Raw genomic sequence first — 24,352 nt, 5'->3', positions numbered from 1 at the left:
TGTGTCTCTTATAAAGTCTTGAGCACACCTCCGCTCTTAAATTAGCTTTTGATGTTGAGTTAGGCTTGGCCTAAGATTGCATCAGAGCCTTCCCAATCGAGGTTGAACCTCCCATAAGTGTTTAACTCCTCTAGCAAGAGGAGGGTGTGTTAATATCTCACATCTCTCTTTGAAGCTGTGGTTGCTTGGGGATGCCTTTCCTGCTTGGGATTTTACCAACTCCGTCAAGCTCATCTCCACTTAGATTTTCCATCAAATTTTTTTTTAGACTTCTAACACCAAGAACAGAAAAGAACCAATCATATGAATTGTATGGAAAAATTAAAAATGGTTTACACAAAAATCATTTAAGAATGTTATTATTGTATCGTATTAGCATTAGATTAGCAACTTAGAAGTGGAGTTTTTACTTTTTAATTATAACAGAGGATGCTATAAATTCAAACTTGGCTAATGAACTAATAATACTGCTTTAAGCATATATTAACATTGCTCTTTCTTGTAGTTTTAACACTTTTGTTATTACTAGTTGGACCAGTAATAACACTAATTTTCTTTTCTTGGACATGAGTAAAAATCATTTTCTCTCCATCATGCACTTGCCAAATTCTTTTCACATAAATGGATTATGGAAAGCAAGATGTTGCATATGTCACACCCTACTCCCCTATAAGATGTAACAAGATCTCGTAGTATACCTAATGAATTACCGTACTTCTCCTATCGATAATCCATTAAATATACTACAAGGGATTTTAAAACAATTTTTGGAAAATTTAAGTCATAGATTAAAATCTGGTGTTATAAAATTTTTTTAAAATTTCGGCAAAGTGCCGGCTGTATTTTGAGAAAACAGTTCTTCAATCCTGCAAAAGAAAATGCTCCCAATATGTTTTCTCAAATACAACTCCAATAAACTTTATTTCAATTCACAATTCAATTCTCAATAAACAATCAATTCATTTTCAAACCAATCTCATCATGAAGAAATATTTCATTGATTATAAAACTCAAAATTTATATTACAAAACTATTCAAGTAAATGAAATCTCAAATTTACATTTAATTACATACCAAAATATTTTACAAGAGTTTTTATACAACTGCTCAAATAATTTACATACATATTATTACATGCATACATCAAAACCAATGTACATGGGTATACCTATAATATACCTGGAGCTGATCTGAAAGTGTCTTCAAAGAAACTTACTCACTGCTCTATGCTCTTCTTACCTGTGACAGTATACAAAGCTATCGCTGAGTGGTGAACTCAGTGGTGCACAACTATAATTTAAAACATAGTACAATATACATTGACAAAATTTACAGTAAATAATTTGGAAATCTGAATACTCATCAAATTCCAAAACTCAAAATATTCATTGCCAATAATGTAAATCATTTGTATGAAATGACTTTGATCACGAAATTTAATTTATCAAATCATGACTAACCATTTAAGGTAGTTCCAACAAAATCAATTATACATAAATCATAACGGAAATCATAATTCTTTACTGTTCAAAAACATTCTGTGTCTCAAAAATCATGTTGTATCTCAAAAATCATCCTTTATCTCAAAAACCATGCTGTATCTCAAAAATTATGTTGTATCTCAAAAATCATTCTTTATCTCACTAACTATGCAAGACTAATCCGAAAAGGGCCATATTTGATGTGATTCTAACTCCCTATGGTCAGGGAGGTCGAATCAGATTCTAACTCCCTATGTTCGGGGAGGTCAAATCATCGTGCACAGTACCATCACAATAATGAATCTTCCGCAAGGGCCATAACGATAAAATAAACTTAGATCTAACCTCAAATCAGAGGAAAATCTAAGCCTGTGCACCTACCATGGTAATCAAAACACAACTAACTCCATTGTCTTCTCAACAAATGAGAGAGACGGGTAATAACCTAGTTAAGCATCTATAGTGAGATATAAAATAATATCACAATCCTTTTAGTGAGCAAAAATCACAATATAATTCGATTCAAAGTCAATTCCAATATCCAATAATTTTTATGCTCATCACAATTCAAATCATAAATTTGCATTTTTTTTCTCATGAAAATTACCATCGCAATTCAAAACATGTTCTATCACAATTTTTCAAAATATAATTTATTCAATCCATAATAATACTTAATACTTGTGGAAATACCATTTCACAAAGCTAAATTCATACATACTATAACAATTTCAATAGTCATTGAATTAAATCTAATAATACATAAGAAAAATATGTCATTAAATCATATGAAATATTTAGAATAAAATCAGTTAAAAACTAGTTGTGCACAAACCTCTGATAACTGTCTCTTGGCTCTGACTCAGTATTTCCTTCTCCTTCCCTGAGTCTTTGCTAACTGAGAAACACAATTTGAAGTGTTTCAGTATTCATTTAAACTGTCTCTAAGAATAAGGTTCAATAATTAATTTATCGAATTCTATTATTTCCTTAGTCAACCTAATATGTCGACCCTCGATGCATTCTAGGTAAATTAGGTTTTAATATTACTAATATGTCACATTCAATAGTCTTTTAGGGTTGGTACATGTTACCAAATTCATTTCCATGTATCTTGCATTTTCTTGCAATTTGCTGGATTCCGAGATACTAGTTTGACCTAGCCGGACGACCTAGTTCTCTCGGTTTTCTGGTTTCGGTCAAAACTACAAACTTGTAGATCTATGTCTTATTGCACATGGGGCAAAATTTTAGGTCCAAGTTATGGTCATTTTACTATTGCTGGTCAAAATGCATCAAAATTGGTCACTTTGGGTCATTTTAGGTCATTTTAGGTTCGGCCAGTTTTTGGACCCGAAATTTTGCAAGCTATTTGACTTGCTTATGGTCATTTCTGGGCTTTGGTGTCTTCATAAGACTTGTAGATATGGGTCTTAACTATTCATGGTCAAAATTTCAGGTCAATTGGACCTGTTTTGAGTGAGTTATGGCCTAAACACTAACAGCTGCCCAAATGGTCAATTTTTAGACCTTATTTGCACTTAATCCGGATTTGGTCATTTTTCAAGCTACCTTGCAAGCAGAATTTTGGCAAGCTTCCTTCATGAAAGTTGGCACATTTTGTGTCTAGTTTCACCTCCAATTGGTTTCATACCAATTGGAGCCACACACTTAAAGTTATAGGCCTAAAACACAAACTGCCTTATTGTATTTCTTTCATACCCATCAAGGATCACTCCTAACACTTACTAAACTCAATATTCAAGTCAATTCTGGTTGTATCATGACCTAAACATAATTTACAACACATTATAGGTCATTTTGGAAGCTTACAATTACATTCAACATACACCATAAAGTGCAGAAATTTTCAACTCAATTTACAATAATTCAATCACCCAACCATAACACTTTTTTCATGTCCAACTTCACACCATCATATATACACTCAAACTGCCCTAACATCCAACACAATTCAACATTAATATACCATAAACCAAGTATGAATTCCAGCATTCTTCAAGAGTTAACAACCTGCCACAATGGTACCTTTACATTCCATTAATTTCCAAGCTTAAAATTTCAATTCACATTTACATATACTAAGTATACATCACCCAAACAATTTCCTACACAATATACATTTAATCAATCATTTAATTCACCATTTACAAGAAAAAATAAACTGCCTTCAAAGTGTTTCCATGGCTGCCAAAAGTACACATCCCCATTCAACATCAAACCTCAAAAATTTCTCCATAAATTAAACACCCATAACATCTTTACAAGCTTTAATGAAGCAATAACCCAAAAATACAAACTTACCACTTTGGAAATTCTTCAAAACCTCTCCAAAACTTGGTTTTCTTGTTGCCTATCTACTGCCCATGTTGTGTAGAACAACTTTAGTGAAGGAATCAAGTGGAAAAGGTGAATTAATCAAGGTTGTATAGAGGTCCTTCCATGGCCAACAATGGTGGTTTGTGTGGATGCTTGAATTCGGCAAAGTGAGGATTTGAGGAAGAAAGAATGCTGCAAATTGTGAGTGGGACCAATTCTGTTTTTTTTTTATGCTTAAGATATCCCATAGTGGTCCATTAAGTGATTAAAGAATTGAAGTTAATGTTTAACTTTCATTTATTCCACATTAAACCCATAATTTTTCTTATTCATACAACACATAATATTTCATTTTTTTATGGCATTTTCAAACTTTATTACCATTTATTTTTAATGGACATTTAGGTGCAAAGACAACTCGGGGTGTCAAATGACCACAATGCCCCTGTTCGGGTTGCATTCCCGATTTTTCGGTAACACCGGGTTTTGTCCGTTTTTCGATTTCTCACTTTTCTTTGTACTAATTAATTAATTTTTCTTTTAATATTTCTAATGATATTTGTATTTCAATAGGTGTCTATTTAAGTCCTAAAAATATTTTTCAGGGTTCCCCGCGGTCCAGGACTAGTCAACGATCCACGCTGCGACTTCCCGGTGCGGTCACCCATCGCTAGGGTTCTCGGCTCGCTTAACTTGGTTACATTTCTTTGCTATTATTTTTCCTTTGTTTTTCTTGTATCTTCTTTTCTTGTATTTCATTATTTTATGTCTCCTCACTCATATCGAAGTGTAGTTCTAGGTATCCTAGCTGTCCAGACAACACTGATCACTGGAACAGTAGAACGCACTACGGAACATAGGGGTGTTACAGCATACCTATTTTCCCTAAGAGCAACATGTATATTTGTGGTCATATAAGTCTAAAGGATGGCTTTGAGTGACGAGAGGGCTCATTTGTGTTGGCTGTTACGCATCTCTGGATTTTGCTTCTACACTACAACTAGAAAAGGTCTTCCTAATGGCATTTGAATGCCAAAGAACTTTGTGACATCTCCCTCGTCACTGTATAGCTGTGCTTTGTGGTCTGTCAGGAATGATGGGAGACTGATGTTGTTTGGGTTGTTGCGCGACGATGGTTGACTTTGGGTTGCTCCTTGCAATGCTAGAGTCGTTGGTTGGCTTCGATCATTGTTCATCTTCTATTGGTGGTAAGCCTCCTAGTGGTGGCCTGTAGCATGTAGTTTTGGATTATATCTCTTTTGTAAACCTAAGGTTTCTATGTTGAGAAAGGTTCTAATTAGTGGGTAGGGTTTTGGCTAGGTTTGGGGTGAATTGTTTCTTTGGGCTTGTTACCAACTTCACAGTTTGGTCCTCCTTTCTATCCTGTTGTATTCTTTAGATCCAAAATAATTTTCTTGGCCTTTTGGCATTTTTATGCAAGATGTTTGTTACAAAAAAAAAGGGTATATTTGTGATGCAAATTGGCATTTTATAAGATTTTAAAACTTAATTACATTTTACTTCCCAAATTGATGTATTATAAAATACTTTAATCTCTTAAAATATTATATATTTCATTTATAATATAATAAAGACTAAAATTATTAACCTTAAAATCAATTATATTTAATTCAATGGTATTAGAGTCATCTCTAAAATTACGAGATTCTGAGTTTGAGTTTAAGTGCAAACTAAATATTATTAATCTAATGACTAACATTATTTCTTTTCTTTTGCAACTTTTCATATTAAAGAAATTATATCTAATGCAATATCAATTTCAGTTTTGGCTTAACGCAGCATATGGTCATCCTCACTCTAATTCCTAATTTCTTTGGTTAACACCAACTTATTGGGTAGATCAGATAATCACCCAAACCACTTCCATTAAGAATTTGTTTAGTATTGTTGTTAAAGCTGTGATTAAAAAAATATTTTTAAAATATATTAATAGATAATATTAAAAATATAAAATTAAATTTAATAAGTTTGAAACATTAAAATACTAAAATAATAAAATAAATTTTCAAAAACTATTTTTAACAGCATCTAAAATATTTTTTCTTAAAAAGCAGTTTTGATCCTCAAAACAGAATGCCAAACACACATTAAAACATCAATGATTTTTTTATAAAGAATTTGTTTCCCCCCTTAAAGGAAAAAAAAAAGGTTTTGAGTTAAAATTGGATGAACTAGATAATTTCAGTTTAATTTAAATAAAACCTAGGACTAGAGATACATAACATACGGCATCGGTTTTTCTTTTTGTTCTATGTATTTGCCACTTTCACTTGTTTACTATCAATGGATGCATAAAAGAATGTGTTTGGAATATAATCACATATTAACACCTGCTCTTCGGTATCAATGCTAAATCTTAAACCTCACTCTTGAATCCCCAAAATTCTTTAGCAAAAAGTTAAATGTATATCACTTGAAAATATTGAAAATTTGGTTACCAAAACTTTTGGGTGCTATGGATTGAAGCTTTCTTAATTGGTAATTGAGATACTGTTAATATTCCACGTTAATTTGGAAAAGGGTAATGTACATCTTATAAAACCTTGAGCATGCCCTTGCACTTGAGTTAGCTTTTAATGTTAGGTTAGACTCAACCTAAAATTGTATCAGAGTCTCCTCAACCAAGGTTGAAACTCTCATAAGTTTTTAACTCCTCTAGCATGAAGAGCATGTGTTAATATCCTAAATCTCTCTTTGGAGCTATAGCTGCTAAGGGATGGCTTTCCTGCTTAGAGTTTTACCAACTCCATCAAGCTCAGCCCCACTTAGATTTTTCATCATTTTTTTAATAGATTTCTAGCACTAAGAATATAAAAGAACCTATCATATGAATTATAAGGAGAAATTAAAAATGGTTCACATAAAAGTCATTTAAGAATTTTATTATTGTATCATATTAGCATTAGATTAGCAACTTAGCAGTGGAGCTTTTACTTTTTAATTATAATAGAGGAGGTTAATCAAACTTGGCTAATGAACTAGTGATACTGCTTTAAGCATATATTAACATTGCCCTTTCCTGTGGTTTTAACACTCTTGCTGTTGCTAGTTGGACCAACAAGAATACTAATTTTCTTCTCTTAGACATCATTGAAATTCATTTTCTTTCCTTTATGCACTTGCCAAATTCTTTTCACATGGAAAGTAAGATATTACATATATATTTTTCTTGAGAGGAACAGGTATATTTGTGATGCAAATTTATACTTTATAAGATTTTAAACTTAATTACATTTTACTTCCTAAATTGATGTATTATAAATACTTTAATCTCTCAAAATATTATATATTTCAATTATAATACAATAAAGATTAAAATTATTAACTTTAAAAGCAATTATTTTTGATTCAGTGGTATTAGAGTCGTCTTTAACATTGCAAGATTTTGAATTCGAACTCTAATCGAAATTAAATATTATTAATCCAATAGCTAACAATATTTCTTTTCTTTTGCAACTTTTCATATTAAAGAAAGTATATGTAATGCACTATCAATTTCAGTTTTGGCTCAGCCAAGCATCAGGTTGTTCTCACTCTAATTCCTAGTTTGGTGGAATTCTTTGGTTAATATTAACTTATTGGGTGGGTTAGATCTATCAATTTGTTTGTTTAGCATTGTTGTTGAAGTTGATGTTGAGAAAAATAATTTTTTAAAATATATTATTGGATAATATTAAAAAATAATTTAAAATTAAATTTGATAAGTTTTAGTTATTAGAATATTAAAATAACAAAATAACTTTTTTTTAAATTATTTTTTATAACTGCATATCCAAAAGGTTTTTTTTTTTTTTTTTTCTTGAAAAACAGTTTTGGTTGATGCCAAACGTGCAGTAAGGCTTGGATGATGTGCGATTAAACAGTTTTAGAGAACTAAGATCTAACTATAGAATTTTGGTTTCAGTTTATGTTTCGATCAAATATAATAGTTAATTTTTTAGAAAAAATGGTTTCCCTCTTAAAGGGGAAAAAAGGGTTCGCCTTAAAATTGGATGAACTAGATAATTTCAGTTTAATGTAAATAAAACCTAGGACTAGAGATAATTTGCAATGTGGCAACTGACAGAGGACATAAGCCTAGGATTTTGGGGAGGAAGTGGTGTGATTTCACTCCTCCATCAATCTAGGGTTTTCATCTTGTGCAGAAAAATTGAACATGCAACTCACTCTTGAATTCAAGTAAATCCTTTCGTTCCTTTTTCCTCTGAATCTCACTAGTTCTTGTTTCAGATATTTCTTCTTTTTCATTAGATTGAAATGAGTAGTTGAATTTTCTAGTCAGGCAAGAGGAATGGATTAGTGCTATTTTGTTATGGGCTTAGTGTTGTCTCATGAATTGATATGCTTCATGAGGATTATTTCAAAGTAATTGATGTGGAATTCATGCCCTACCTATTCACTTTCTTTAGCTGAGGGGTTTGAGTTTTGATTGCTTTTGACTCAATAACCAAATCTTTATGGCGTTATCTGACTATAGGAGCTATCTTATGCCTTTCTTGCTCAGAGTTTTAACAACTCTGTCAAGCTCAGCTCCACTTTGATTTCCATCATTTTATAGATTTCCAACATTAAGAGCAGAAAAGAACCAATCATATGAATTGATTTAAGGAGAAATTAGAAATGGTTCACATATAAATCATTTAACAGTGTTATTCTTGTATCATTTTAGAATTAGATTTGTAACTTAGTTGTAGAGTTTTTACTTTTTAATTATAATAGAGGCGGTTATAAATTTAAGCTTGGCTAATGAACTAATAATACTAATCTAAGCGTATATTAACATTACTGTTTTTTTTTTATTATTTTTTTATTTTTTTTTTTACATTTGGCTCTAATTGCGTTTTTAACTTAAACTTCAAAGCGCTGAAAAGGAATTCAATATCACTAAAGTAAAGCTTATCTATTTCTTTCTTGTGGGTTTAACGCTCTTATTGTTGATGGTTGAACTAGCAATAACACTAATTTTTTTTCTGTTGGACATGATTAAAAGTAATTTTTTCTCCAATATGCACTTACCAAATTCTTTTCTCACAATTTCTCACAAAGTAAAATATTGCATATCTATTTTTCCTTGAGAACAACAGGTGTATTTGTGATGCAAATTGGTATTTTATAAGATTTAAAATTTAATTACATTTTACTTCCTAAATTAATATATTACAGAATACTTTGACCTCTCCAAATATTACATAAAAGACTAAAATTTTAACTTTAAAATCAATAATTTTTAGTTAAGTGGCACAGAAATCGTTGTCTATAGTTAGTTCAAGTTTCCATCGCAATCAATTATATTAAAAAAATTATTCTTTAAAATAATAAAAATTAAAATTGATTCTATCAACTTGCAAGAATAATGTAGCATCCAATATTTTATTTGAAGGATGGAGCTTCCACTTGTCCCTTCACTTTCCATAGTGTTTCCCCACAAGCAAACACTAATGGAGGACAAGCACAAAAAGACATAAGCTAAGAGCTTCCGCATAATATGCATATACTATTATTAATTATGATTATAAATAATAATGGCCTAAGAACAATTTTTTGGAAGTTTCCTTGTGTCTCATATCATCTATGTTAACTAGTTTTGAAAGTTTCTATCTTATGCATTATCATATATAATGTCAAGATTATCTTAAACAAATTGGCCTAAACAATTAGTCCATGATAGCTACTTCTCTATTTCTTACATATATTATTAATTTATTCAAAAATTACTTATTAAGAATTTTCCAGCAAATTGTTTTTTTTTTAAGTGTATTATTTTTTTTTCACTTTCTTTGTTGGAAATATATTGAAAATATAATTCAATATTTGAACATGAGCTTGTTTTTAAAAATCCTGAATTATTCTAGAAAATTTCATTTCATATTTTCACTTAGCATGTTGAATTTAGTGTTGAGACAATTGGAATGGTACAAGAGAATTCCCATTTCTCTTTGAATTTTCTTTCCTTTTTTTCTTTCATCATTATAATTTTTTACCTAAACCTAACTTCTTCAAAACAAACAGGCTCCAGTTTTTCTTATATTCAAAGCTATGGCAAGCAAATATTAAATTTTGAATTTATTTAGGATTAAAATTTTATTATTATTATTATTATTATTATTATAAAAAACCCATCTTTAATATTTTATAGCACAAACTTTGAATAGGTCACAGCCTCTGCAGGGGATGGTTTCTGGATAAACTAATCCTTTACCTAATCCACTACTGACCAAATCATTGTTTTATTCGACATTTGAACTCATAACTCGATATCATAGTGATCAATAGGCAAAATAAAAACTAAACGCACATTAATTCCAACAGCAAACCTCCATGTATGTCATGTCTATAAAAAAATGTCAACATCCACTTTAAATAAATATCTAGATATTTTTTCCTATATATATTCTCACGTGAACTTTGCATTAGATGAATCCTTGGCAATGGCTAGCCTTAAATTTATACACTTCCTTTCAATTATTATCCTCTTGACCATCACCGCTGGTTCAGGATGCGCCATGGCGTCGCTGCCAGCAGTCAAAGGTGCTTATTGGCCTTCATGGTCTGAAACATTTCCACCATCTGCCATAGACACAAGCTTATTCACTCATATCTACTATGCTTTTCTCATGCCAAATAATGTAACGTTCAAGTTCGAAATACCCGATTCGACTGCTGCTCTCCTTCTCAATTTTGCAACCACCCTTCACCATAAAAATCCGCCGGTGAAAACCCTCATCTCTATTGGCGGAGGAGGTGCTGATCCTCCTATGTTTGCTAGGATGGCATCAGAGGCAAAGTCACGTCAGGTGTTCGTAAATTCAGCTATCGAAGTAGCAAGAAAATTTGGGTTTGATGGGCTAGATCTTGACTGGGAATTCCCTAAAGATCCAAAAGAGATGCAAGACTTGGGCCATTTGTTTAAAGATTGGCGTGATGCTATCCAAAAGGAGGCTAAGTCCACAAAAAAGGCTCCTCTGCTGCTCACGGCGGCCGTGTACTTTTCCGTCGAGTTCTTATGGGATGAGATATACCGAAAGTTTCCAGTGGAACCAATGAAAAACAATTTGGACTGGATTAATGTAATGTGTTATGATTATCGTGGTTCGTGGGATACAACAGCCACAGGAGCCCAAGCTTTATTGTATGATCCAAAGAGTAATATAAGCACAAGCTATGGGCTTGCATCATGGATAAGGGCCGGAATGCCTCAGCACAAGGTTGTTATGGGCCTGCCATTATATGGGAAGACTTGGAAGCTCAAAGACCCCAATGTAAATGGAATCGGAGCCCCGGCGGTCGGGGTTGGCCCGGGAGACGACGGTGTGCTGATTTTTTCCGAGGTGGTGAAGTTCAACAAGAAGAATAGAGCAACAGTGGTGTATGATGCGGAAACTGTATCTACATATTCGTATGCTGGATCAACATGGATTGGGTATGATGATACCATGTCCACCACTACTAAAATAGGATTTGCTAAGGCTCATGGGCTTCGTGGGTATTTCTTTTGGGCCATTAGCTTTGATGATGAGTGGGAAATCTCAACACAGGGTAAATTCAGAATCTTACTTCATTTCCCTTCTTATTCAGTAATTTTTTTTTTTTTTTTATATAACTTTCATTATGGTGATGTTGACAAAGCATTTTTTGCAGCTTCAAGGGCATGGACTATTTGATGAATTATATTGAAGATTGGGAGATGGTATAATTTCAAGTTTCCTAAGGGTTGATTAGAGATTAATTCAAGCAAATGGTTATGAATGGAAATTTAAATATCATCTTTTTTTTTTTTTAATTGTGTGCAATTATTAAATTTACTCTCATAAAAGTCTACAACGTTGATAAATTAGTATTAGTAAAGTGTTTTACTGGGGAAAGATTGTATAAATTACTCAAACACCACTATTTTATATAGAGGGTGAGACTCAAATCTTTCAATCTTTCTATTATTTAGATGGTTTTTGCACTGATAGGGGGAGGGGGCTGGGAGTTGCCATGGCCCCCTAACTTTGTGAAAAATAAAATTACACATGTATTTTTATGAATGAAAATTTGTTACAAGTATATATATATATATATATATATATATATATATATATATATATATATATATATATATATATATATATATATCATGTTACTTTGGCTCCCTCTAAAGATAAATAACTCGGTTATTGAATGTTTGATTTAATATATAAAAATTAGCTTATAAACACTTGTGCTTATAAGTTAATAAGTTGATTTAAATTTATAAGCATTTAAAATTTTAAACAATTACATGTTTGGTTAAAGTATTTATAAGTAGCTAATAGTGAAATTTTAAAGTTAAATAAGGGTAATATGGTCAAGTATTTAGTCAAACTTACTTATAAAAATCAAAATAAAAAATTAATCCCATTTGATTTTTTTTATAATTTATAAGCTCAAAAAATTCTTTAAACAAATAGATTAACTTATTTTTAGATTTTATAAGCTGTTTTGATCAACATATAAGTTACATAAATGCCATTTTAATTTTAAAATTAGAATGATCTATTTGATTATGCTATTAGAGGGCATTTGACTTTGCTTATAAAAATTACCTTATCAACATATATACTTATAAGTTAATTTGAACTTATAATTATTAAAAATTTTAAATAATTATATATTTTTATTAAAATACTTATAAATGACTGATAAATAATTAATGTGTTTAGTATTATAATCACATTTATTATTAAAATGACTTAAAAAAAATATTAAATAAAATATATATTAAAATTTTAGAAATTTTAGAAATTAAATGAGATAAACATAATAAAATACTTTGTATAATTAGCTTATAAGGAACAAAAGTAAACCACCATTTTCTTATTTGGCAATTCACCTCAATTTCTGTATAGAGGCAGTTAGAAGAGTCAGAAAAGGAAAAAAAAGCCCATCATTTCCTTATTCACGTCAAATTTTAATTAATAGTTATTTCCAATATATTAATAAAATATTAAAAAAATTATAAAGTCTCGAAATCCAAGTCTCCATCATAACTCATTGCCTAAAAAAATATAAAACAAACACTTAAAGAGAAGACTTGAGAGGTAGATCATCAGTAGAGGCAGAACTAGTTAAGGGGTTGTGCCCTTACAAATTTTAAAATTATATTTTTCTCATAAAATTTAATAATTTTTTGAAAAAAAAAAATTGTTTGTCCCCTAAAATTTTTAAATTTAAAATTTATTTATAAAATTTTGTATATTCTTTTAGAAAAATTACTATTTATCCCCCTAATAAATTTATTTTTATTTTAGCCTTCGTTTTTCTAGGTAAATTTCATTCATATTATTTAATTTTGATATCTTAATATTTATATTTTTATTTCAGTTCTTATATTTTTTATTTTAAATTTTCATTTAATTTCTTTTTAATATTTATTTTTAGTCCCCAAATATTAATTTTTATTTCCCCACCATCATCACTCAACCCATCTCAAATTTTGCAGAAACTAGCTAGTTGTTGTAGTCCCATGCACTTTGAGCTGCCAGAAAACCTGTAAAACCCAAAAGGGATATAAAAAACTGGTTTAAAGGAATTGATTTTTATTGCTAAACCCAGTCTACCGTGGACCTAAGATATAGAATGTATGATGAGATATATTTATTAAATATATGAGTTTCATATATTTATATATTAAATTTATAGTAAATCAGATTTAGATAAAAATTTAAAATTATTTAACAACAATGTATAGCGCTTTAACTAACATTCTTAAATGTCTTTTGGCTCTTAGGACGCATCATTAATCATTATTTAAGGAAACTAATTGTAATCTTATTAATTCTCATGAGGGTAATAATTAATGATAATTATATATATGAGTGTTGTATTCAGATCTAATCAATAACAAATCTTCTTCACCAAAAATAACCAAAAAGAAAATATAAGTAAGGTTATATATATATATATATATATATATATATATATATATATATATATATATATATATGTATTGTTTTATTTCACTCCATTAGACTTTAAACTTATAACTTCACTGTTTCATAAAATAATAAAAAAAAATCATCGATGTAGCGTTTAATTATAGTAGTTTTTTTTTTTATTACATGTGGGGGATGACAAAATCGAATTTAGGTCTCTAAGATTCAACATATATGTAATTACCATTAGGCTATATCTACCGTTGCCTATTAATTATGTTAATTTTTTTATATAAAATATGTAAGAATTTCATTCATCAAATTCAAATAATTAATACAATAATTTAGGGAGGGCAGATCCCTCTCCTAAAAGACCAAACTAGAAACAGATTGTCATTACACAACAAAATTCATTGATCTTACATGAAATCCTATCGAGCAAAATAAACAAACATATATTCAAAGTGGGGTTGGGAGGGAAGGTGGTTAGCCGGTAGCGCCCATCTATAGGAAAAGGGAGACTTGCAGCACTGTAGATTAGAGAATGAGATAGCAAGCTGGTCATCAGATGAAATTTATCAATAATCAATTTCAATTATACCTTGCAGCACTGTAGATTAGAGAATGAGATAGCCCAAGACCACTTAACCTTCTCTCTGATAGATTTGTTTCCATCATACCTTGTCCAGTTATTTTCTCCATGTGAGTGAGTTGATACCATGTCCTCATCATACACCTCTGTACCAGCATTTGATGAACTGAAATCTAATATATCACTATAAGGCATAAAACCATTTGCAGGCATGACTCCCACAGCAGGAGTTCCAATTTCATTCACATCAGGATGTTGCAATTGCCATGTTCTTTCATATGAGGGCAGGCCCGTCACAAGCTTCTTTGGAGGTTCCCCAGCTCCAATCCAGGCTGATAGGCTTATATGCAAAGCATGTTCAACTTTGGCTGAAGTGTTCCAACTGTTAAAATAAGGTAGACTTTACTGCTCCAGATCAGATCATTAAGAGCTTAGAATACAAAATAATGTTAATTGATAAAGGTAACTAATTTCATATCCATAGTTGTCGCAGAATGATTATTAAACTTTGCCTAACTTTCTAAGATGATAAAGATACCTGATTTGGATTCATAGTTGTCGCAGAGAGATGATTAAGTGCCTGACTTCTTTTTTACTAAGTTTTAAGATTCATGTTGGCATCCTTACATGTTTCTTATCAAATTGATGAAGATGTTGCTTAAAAACATTCGTCTCAAGCCTCTCTTATCATCCAAGTCTATCCGTTGGGTGAAAGATTTCTGGCAAGAATGAGGATAGCAGTTCCTACTTGAAGTCTTGCTTGGTTTTAGGTGGTTGTCAACAAGATAATTCACACAAACAATTAATATAGCCTAGAGAACAAATGAGTTTTAATCCGATCATATTAGAGTCATCCTTAAAATGAAGGCTTGGAATTGATCCCTAGTCAAAACCCAACCAACAATTAAGGGTTATGTAGAGAAAATGCAATACTTCACCATGTCAAGTTACAATTAATTGTCCTTGGTCCTTTCCAGAACACAGGCCTTGCCAGGATGACAGAATATAGACACGACAGACTCTTAGAGGATATTTAAATTGAATGGGGATGAAATGCCTATTTGGAATTGAGCTTCCAACCCAAAACTATTTTCCTGGAAAAAAAAAATCATCATTTTAGATTTTACAAAAAACAATTTGAAAAAAAATATTTTATTATTTTAATATTTTTATAATTAAAATTTATCAAATTTAATTTTAAATTATTTTTTAACACTTGCTAATTAATATATATTTTTTTTAAAAAATACCTTTCGCGCTCCAACAGTCAAAATCTTAACACATTCGCTTGTCAAATTCGGAACAGCCTGTTTTATGTAAACTTCGCTAATTTTGTCTAAAGTTATCCTTTTCATTAATTAATAGAACTTAACGAAATAACAAAGGGAAGAAGAATATGGCCAAGTGCATATGGAATAAGGAATTGAATGTGCTTACTTAATCTCATTTAGGAGACAGCCCAATGATACTTATAATTTGTTGTTAATTGAATGTGAACGCTGATCTCATCTTATTGTCCTAGGATGGAATAGCTTTCTAGGCAATTCAAAGACTCCATGTTTTCGCCCAACATGATGCAGGTGAGTCCCTACTCACAAGGTTTTGGGGCCTGATTCCAACTATCAAAACAGGACTAGTACAAAACAGTCAGCCACTGAGCCTCTTGGCTGTTTAACACATTGCATCAATAGGCACAATCAGCTTTTCTTTTTCCATCTGAAGTTGATAATACTCTTTCAAATTAATGTACGACAGGCGGCTACGCTAGAAATGCCCTTCGCTACGACATTTTGGCTACAAGAAGCAAATGGTAGAACAATAACATGAAAATTTGCAAAAACAAACAATCATATTTTGTGAATGTCCTGAGAGCCCAGCATATTCTTGGTATCAATGGTTTTATAGAAAAGAAAAAGAAAAAAAAAAAAAAAACTCTGTTCATTAGTTTTATGGCAAATCCCTGCATAAAGATCAATCAAATTCTGGTTAATAGAAAGTAAACAACTGAATACAAGTATACAAACCCACATAACATAAACGAAGTTAATATTACCTTACTGTATCAGAATTTTACTCTTAAGGTAGGGGACGGTAATGGCCAAAGAATTGTTGAAACTACCTATGCTTTTCTTTCATCCAGTCAACAAAATTGTCTAGGATCAAAGGCCAAGCTTGATTTGCATCATAGTTCTCAAAATCTGGAAAGCTAATCTGCACAAAGAAAATGGTATTAAATTTTAAAACATGCTTAAGAATTGATAGACAAGAAGCCCAGTAGAATTTTAGCATACAGTCTGGTATTTACAAACTACTCTACTGAAAATTGACATTTACAACTGAAAAGATTGTGCCAACGAACCATGATGGAACTATATAAACATGAGTTTCTAGCATAGATAATACTTCCCCAAATATTTATTGCATGTCTGTTAAATCCATAACTAGGTATTGCAAAACTGCATGACTCTTGGAAGTTGCTACTCATTGATTCATACAAGACAGAAGCAATAATTAAGATCATTTCCAAAAGTACCTTACAGAAAGAAAAAGAAGGGGAAAAAAGTAAAGCCGTAAACCCTGGAAAAATTTCTTGCAATTTTTGGATTTATCAATATATGCATGGTTATGAGTTCAACATTAGCAAGAGTCAATGTCCCCAAAGCTTCATACCTTAAAGTAATAATGTAAAACTATTGCATAGGACTTCTGACTAAATACAGCTATGGGAATATAAGCATATAGTTTCCTGAGAAACCCTATAAATCTAAAAGAGTAGGGGACGGGGGGAGGGGGTGGTGGTGGGCCAGGGAATCAGCTTTAGGAGGAGGAAGATACATGCAAGAAGAATTCTGAAGAATATAACAGCAAATATAATCAAATACCTCCTTGCAAAAACGAAGAAAATTCATCCATTGGTCCCAGTTTATCACTTTGTAATCACTTTGGATCTGTCAGAAAACCAGGTTGGTAAGTCATAAGACATATCATGGATGGATATTCAGAATTTCAGATAACAAGATATGCCTAAAGCTAACAAATTATAGCAGAGGCATCAACCACTTACCTTTAGATACTCAATTAATAAATCAACCTTGGAACAGAATTGGGAATGAAGTACAAGATCCAACAATTCACAAATGGTCTCAATGTCTACACTTTTTTGCTTCTCTTCTGAAATGATAAAAAGACAGAAATTATCATGATGAAAGAAAAGACAGATTAAAAGACACAAAGCAAATGCTTTTTTTTTTCTTTGATACATCATAATTTCCTTGAAGGAAAGGGTTGTCAGTGTTTAAACCCCTAATCTCCTGCATTATGAAGTAGGCGATTGACCATTGAGCTACTAGCCCAATGGCACAAAGCAAATACATTGAACTAAAGCACATCCTTGCCAATACTAAGCTCACCTGCTAGGCAATACCGAAATGCATAAGAATAGAAATCCTCGAAGTTTGCTTGTATACCCACCTTTCAAGGATAAAAAGTGCAAAAAGAGTAACACACCCAGTTTCTAGCAGTCAGCATCAAACATAGAAGACTTTCAGTAACTTTTCCAGTTTTCAGACATGCATAAATACCTCTTTCTCTAATTCAGGTAGTGCTTTCTTTAATTTGTTAAGAGTATCAGCTTGAAGAGCCTTCAACCCTGTCCGCCACTCTTCCTGATAAATAAATGGAAATGGATCATGACAAGTTCAAGAAATAAAAACATTACCACATGAAATAATGCAATTTGGCCAAATAGTTAACTGTTTGATGATAAGGACAGTGTGACTTTACTTTAAAAATAAATAGATAATAAGGCCATTTTTAATCTCCTCAAGTTGTCATTCCTCTCACATTATTGCTTGCACCATCTTTATAAAATGAATCTTTTCATGATGCCTCATTGAACACTCAAAGGGAAGAGAAACAAAAATCAAATTTTCTATTAATTCTCAAAATTCAATTGTCAATATAAAAGCACTACTAAAATACCTATAGGACATAAGTTTTTATATTATAATAACTAGTCATATTATTATTAGGAATAGGAATCCCAAAAAAAAAGAAAATACTAATCAATCTAACTAGGAATATAAAATCTAACAATAACTAGGACAATACCAAAGATGATAAAACTCTTTAAATATTCCTAAATAACAATAGAATTCCTAATCCTAAATAATAAAAATACTACTCTCTAATGAAATTTCCCAAATAATAAAAACCTAAACTTCCTAAACTTATAATGAAAAATTAAATTAGAATAATTCCTAAATCTAGTCTTCCTTGACTACATCATCCTCCCTTGGTTGGAGAAAATTTGACCTTGAGTTACGTAGTGTTGAAGAATCAAGAATTCAATTTGGAGAACACACAACCTTTTTGTATGGTGGCAATAAGATTGAAACAATGAACTTGATTCTTTCCTTCACATATGTAGAAACATCTAAAAATCAACCACAACTATAGTAGAAAGGCTTTTCAATTTACTGGGAACAAGGGAACCAGCTAAATCTTCAATTTTCATTGTCTTCTCTTTGTTATGTTTTTTTTCTTTCCCTGTCTTCTCTATAGCATGTTTTTCTTCTTTATCTAGGATTGATTCCTCAAACTTTTCTTGCTCATTCTCATCAGCTTCTTTATCTAGAATAAGTTCTTCAAAATTTTCCAACTCACTCTTATAATCTTGGATTTCAAAAGGTGAAATCTCAATAACCAAAACTTCTTATTCTTCAAACTGCAATTCTTGCTCTTTCATTATGAATTTCTTCCCTTGCATCTTTTTAAGTTGTAATTACAACTTTCCCAACTTTGCTTTCACCCTAAACAAAGTTTCTTCTAGGTGTTCCTCACCTTTTTTTTTCTTGATATTTTTCTTGAAATTGAATATTTGGGCAAGCATCGTAAGTAAAATAATTATAACTTGCCTGCGGCTGAATAAAAGAAGTTTCCAATATGCTTGCACATTCCTCCTTCCATACTTCAAGTTTCCTTGACCTAACTCGTCAAAGTTGTTTGACAGTTTGATATTCATAATATAAGGAGGACAGTATTCAGCATTACCATAACCATCCCTCAAATGACATATCTCATCTAATTGTACCTTATAGTAATCAATTTCAATTTGTAGTCATTGACCTTCAGTCCACATAAAATCTGACAGGGATAGAACCAGGGGATGAACTAGAAGAATGGAGAGTCAAGAGGCCAAGAGTTGGTAGAAGGTACTGGAAGGTTCTAGAGAATAATGGCTAAGCAAATGTAACAAAATTGGTGAGCTGGCATGTGCAAGCATAATTATAAAAGAGGAATAGAAATAGAGGAATGGCATGTGAATTCCTCCAGTTAGTTACTGGCAGTCTTGCTTGGGCTAAGAGAATTCCTTTGGAATTCCTTAGAGTTCTATTCTTAATTTGTTTCTCTGGTTTGGAATTGTGGATGTATTTCAGTTTTGTACTGAGAACAAGAGGAGAGTGATTGCTAGTAATCCCTGTGAGGAATAGGCCACCCAGGTAAACTCACCCTTAAAAATCGGCTTGCAAGGGGAGGGTGCCTAGGAACTTATTAACCTCTCACCAAAGTTGTTCCTTAGCGATGTGGGATCGTAACACAAAATAATTCCTAAATCTACTATTCCTTGACCGCATCACTCACCCTCTTTAACTCGCTCAATGCAATGGACAATACAATATACATGATAACCAAGACATAATATGATACTTGAATAACAAATTTTAAATACAGGAGAAGCAAACAGAATATTTATGTACAAGGTTATACACAGGCCATGTTGATGCTTACTTGAGTAAAATAACCCTGCTTTTGAGCTTTCATCTTCCTGAAATACACAGAGCACCAAATATTGGGTAGTGATTTAGAAGTAATTGACAATGAAAGTTGACTCCTTAACATACCCACAATAAAATGACATACCATGCAAGCATCAGAATCCTAACATCAGTATGTCGGACTTTCATGTCTGAACACAAAGACTCGATTCCTTCCGGGCTGTTTGAGCAAAATAAGAGCAGTGAGAAATTTAATATTCAGGTTTATTATGCCAAATCAAAGCATATATCTATATACAAACACAACAAGGCAGAATTTCTACGTAAAATTAATAAAAATGAAGGAAAAAAGAAAATGATAAAGCTAAGCATTCTTAGAAAATTCCTCCTTTTCAACATGGAAAATCTACAAATCAAAGTTTTAGCATTAATTGAACAAGTTTTTTTCTAGAATCATGATTCATGCAGTTTAATGTTTAGACATTGTCAGATGGTAACAAAAACAACTTTGAAATGCTAACATCAGTGTAACACTATAACTGCAAACATAAAACAGAACCATCCAACAGAGGAAAAAAAATCAGATAAAAACATGCTCCCCATAAAGGCAAGTAAATTGTCAATGAAATATTAACACTAAATAGCTAAATCTGTAATGTAAAGCAATTACAAGAGAAGACTTACTCAATCATGCCTAATGAGGTATTTGCATACAAATTAAATAGGCGATCAATCCGTTCTATCTCCTTTGATTTGGCCTTACCTGAAACTCAATAAAGATCATAGCATATGTTTAGAAACTAGGGAATGTATGGTTTCCCTCCACCAATTTAAGCATACCAAACATAACTATGTATACCAAACATAACTATGTATGTTGCCAACCAGCAAAAGCTGTTTTAGAACACTTCCATATGAGCATTTTGCTAACAAGTAGCACCTGCTTGATAACTAAAAAAAAGTTCTGAAATTTATGTCAACTATAAATTATGGCTTGAGCTACAAAAATAGCTAATTGTAGCGTAATTTTTAATTATAAGCTGCAATTAAAGATCTGACAATAATTGACATTTTCAAATAATTTTGAGAGGACCCTATTTCCAATAAAAAATATTGACAATGAGAATCCTACATAAACTCAACTCAAGAGCATTTTACCCTATCCATATGTTCAAATCATACAGATTAAAATCCATGCCATCCATTACTTCATAATATGTTTTACAATTTTTGTAACCCAATAAAAAATATCTCAGGAATGCAGTGTAAATTGATGAACGGAATTACCCAAAAAGCCCTTGGTTTAATTTCATAATTCAATTTATCCATTGGCTGTAGAAAGGTACAAATTTTAAAAGGTAATAACTAAGAGTTTTGATAAATAAACAGATGAGTATACTTGTAAAAAATTTACAAATAAATAAAGACTAATTCTTGAGTAATTTAATGATTATAATCTCTCCATAAAATAATAAAGGACATAAATGAAAAATTCATTGATCATCAAAATATATAAATTAAGCAAAATCCATTATCTATCAATAAATTAAGCCTCCAATATACCAAACCTAACTAAACAACCAAATCAAACCTCTCAGTTACGCTACAAATTAAAATAAATAATAAGATAAGACCCATTACAAAATTTGCAAATACCAGACAATCTTCCAATAACAAATTTCCAAAACTAGACAAATCAAAGGGGGAAAAAAAGTAATCTTTTCAAATTCAATTAGCCTTTCCAAGCAAATCCCGAAATTCTCATAAATCCATCATCGCCCATCTCTGTGAATAATTTTCAGGTTTCAATCTTCCAAATTTAATTCTTGAATTTTATGTCGTTCACATTGGGCAGCCATATTCCTTAAATTGTCTTATTAAATTACTGAGCAATTTCTTGGAAACCAAACAACGAAATGGATCTTCTTTTTCTCTTTTTCGAGATAGATTAAAAAATTTTTTTTTTGAAGAAAAAGGGCCACAGAGAGAGAATGAGAGTGCAAGGTGAAAGAAGGCACCGCCGTACCAGCACGATAGTCAGAAGCTGATGTGACGGAGGAGGAATTGAGTGGGGCCGCTTTTCTCTTTGATGCGCGAGGCATTTTCTTTCTTCCTGTTCAATTGTGAGAGACGATAAACCACCACCGTTGGATTTGATCACCACCAATCTTGGATTAAAGTCCAAAACCTAAAACCCTAAAATTTAAATTAAAAAAAAAAAAGTTTTTTTGGGATTTTTTCGGATTTTTTTCCATACAAAAACAAAAAAAAATCGTTCTGTGAGCGAAACCTGAAGTCGGGACGAATGCCAGTGGTGCCGCTCACAGGGACCCTTTATAGAGTTCTACTGCGCGTGGAAGGCTATAGCTCGCCGTTGCCTGGGTGGCTACCATCTGTTTTATATATATATATATATATATATATATATATATATATATATATATATATCGAATTAAAATATATTTTAAAATTAAAAAATAAATAAATAAATAAATATTTATTCAATAAAATTATTTAAAATTAAATTTTAAATAATTTAAATATACAACTCAACTCAACTCAACTAAGCCTTTATCCCAAAAATTTGGGGTCGGCTATATGAATTCACTTTTTCCACTCTAAACGATTTTGGGTTAAATCCTCAGAAATATCTAATGCTTCTAAGTCATGTTGTACTACTCTCCTCCAAGTTAATTTAGGTCTACCTCTTTTTTTCTTTCTATTCTCTAACCTAATGTACTCTACTTGTCTAACTGGAGCCTCCGTATGTCTACGCTTCACATGACCAAACCACCTCAATCTCCCTTCTCTCAACTTATCTTCAATTGGCACCACTCCTACCTTTTCTCTATACTCTCATTACGGACTTTATCTAGTCTAGTATGGCCACTCATCCACCTTAACATTCTCATCTCTGCAACTCTTATCTTAGATGTATACGACTCTTTCAGTGCCCAACACTCACTACCATATAACATAAAGTCGTATGGTCATGCGGTAAAATTTTCCTTTTAATTTATTGGGAATCTTACGATCACATAAAACTCCCGTGGCACGTCTCCACTTCAACCATCCAGCTTTAATCCTATGACTAACATCCTCCTCACATCCCCCATCTACTTGAAGGACTGAGCCTAGATATTTAAAGTGATTACTTTGGGACAGTACCACTCCATTCAAACTAACTCCTTCCATATCATCAGTTTGGCCTTCACTGAACTTGCAATGCATGTATTCTGTCTTCTTTAAATAATTTAAATATATAATTAAAAAAATATTTAATTTAACTACGTAATTTTAAATTTTTAACTATTTTTTTAATCTCGTGTAAATGTCCATAACTCGTAATTATTTTATTTATACTAATCTTTACATTAACATGTGTTGCCCATGATTTTTTCGTTATATAAACTTATATATATATATATATATATATATATATATATATTAATTTTTTATATGATATAATATTATCATAATGTATTATTTTTAATATCTAATTAAGTTTAATTATTCATTAGTATGACTTATTTTATCTCTAATTAAAGTTAATTAAAATATAAAAAAAATAAAATTAATAAGTTATATTATTTTAATCAATTAAAATATTATAAATAAAACATATAAAATAAATTTTTTAATACACTACTTTAGTTATTAAAATATTATGAATAGAATAACATAAATATAATATGAAAATATTAATATTTTAATTTTATAAATTAAAATTTATTATTTACTAAAAATTATTTTTAAAATAATTTCAATTTTTTAATAAAGTTATTATAATCCATTTAAAATAGAAATTATAAGGTAACCATATTTGTTTTATTGTTTGACTTTATTTTAATTCAATAAAAATTTTAGAACTAATAATTTTTTATAAATACACTTTAATTTAGTATTTTTGTAAATAATAAAAATAATGAAGGATGTTTTTAAAAATCTTAATCTTCTTCCTTTCCATTTTTAAATTTTTTTTAACTTTTTGCTATTATAGTGAATTCTTTAATTATTGAGAATTTTAACTTATTATTTTTAATAAGTAGTTAAAATTGAAATAAATCAATGGTTAAAATTATGATATGTCAATTAATTAAAAGAGAAACCAATAGTTAAAATTAATTATGATCATAAAATTTAAAAAAATATATTTTTTAATATTAAGTCATTAAATTGCATATTATTATTTACTATTAATAAAATTATTTATGAGTTATAACTTCTATCTATATAAGTAGTTTT

General features: G+C 30.8%; 2 protein-coding genes across 6 annotated transcripts; one reads left to right on the top strand and one right to left on the bottom strand.

Moving 5' to 3' along the window:
• Nucleotides 1–10,241: 10,241 nt before the first annotated feature.
• Nucleotides 10,242–11,776, top strand: LOC131175595 (class V chitinase CHIT5b-like). Its single transcript, XM_058140246.1, has 2 exons — nt 10,242–11,378; nt 11,481–11,776. Exons 1-2 carry the CDS (start codon nt 10,271–10,273, stop codon nt 11,501–11,503), a joined length of 1,131 nt encoding a protein of 376 aa, XP_057996229.1. The 5' UTR covers nt 10,242–10,270; the 3' UTR covers nt 11,504–11,776.
• Nucleotides 11,777–15,660: 3,884 nt separating this feature from the next.
• Nucleotides 15,661–22,521, bottom strand: LOC110651196 (uncharacterized). 5 transcript variants are annotated; one of them, XR_009145701.1, is made up of 11 exons: nt 22,398–22,521; nt 22,134–22,303; nt 20,792–20,870; nt 20,253–20,327; nt 20,121–20,157; nt 17,912–17,995; nt 17,741–17,801; nt 17,395–17,501; nt 17,213–17,278; nt 16,384–16,541; nt 15,661–16,290 (listed from the first exon to the last, which is right to left on the bottom strand). XR_009145701.1 is itself a non-coding variant. In XM_058140006.1 (10 exons), the coding sequence occupies exons 2-10, from the start codon at nt 22,207–22,209 to the stop codon at nt 16,446–16,448; spliced, it is 681 nt and encodes a 226-aa protein (XP_057995989.1). In that variant the 5' UTR covers nt 22,210–22,303; nt 22,398–22,521; the 3' UTR covers nt 16,228–16,445. The 5 variants fall into 5 exon arrangements, 1 of the variants encoding a protein (XP_057995989.1); XR_009145703.1 differs by having other exon boundaries at nt 16,019–16,290; nt 22,134–22,220; nt 22,398–22,519; XR_009145702.1 differs by having other exon boundaries at nt 16,019–16,290; nt 22,134–22,295; nt 22,398–22,509.
• Nucleotides 22,522–24,352: the final 1,831 nt, after the last annotated feature.

The sequence above is a fragment of the Hevea brasiliensis genome, chromosome 17 (assembly GCF_030052815.1).
Source record: "Hevea brasiliensis isolate MT/VB/25A 57/8 chromosome 17, ASM3005281v1, whole genome shotgun sequence".
Classification (NCBI taxonomy): domain Eukaryota; kingdom Viridiplantae; phylum Streptophyta; class Magnoliopsida; order Malpighiales; family Euphorbiaceae; genus Hevea; species Hevea brasiliensis.
This window is presented reverse-complemented; position numbering and strand designations above follow the sequence as displayed.

What these genes read in the sequence shown, in the direction of transcription:
- LOC131175595 (XM_058140246.1), top strand. Translation starts at nt 10,271, where the DNA reads ATGGCTAGCCTTAAATTTATACACTTCCTTTCAATTATTATCCTCTTG. An exon ending in GTGGGAAATCTCAACACAGG is followed by an intron (nt 11,379 to 11,480) that starts GTAAATTCAGAA and finishes CATTTTTTGCAG; the next exon opens with CTTCAAGGGCATGGACTATT.
- LOC110651196 (XM_058140006.1), bottom strand. Translation starts at nt 22,209, where the DNA reads ATGCCTCGCGCATCAAAGAGAAAAGCGGCCCCACTCAATTCCTCCTCC. An exon ending in TACCTGAATTAGAGAAAGAG is followed by an intron (nt 17,802 to 17,911) that starts GTATTTATGCAT and finishes TATCCTTGAAAG; the next exon opens with GTGGGTATACAAGCAAACTT. An exon ending in ATTTCGGTATTGCCTAGCAG is followed by an intron (nt 17,502 to 17,740) that starts GTGAGCTTAGTA and finishes TTATCATTTCAG; the next exon opens with AAGAGAAGCAAAAAAGTGTA.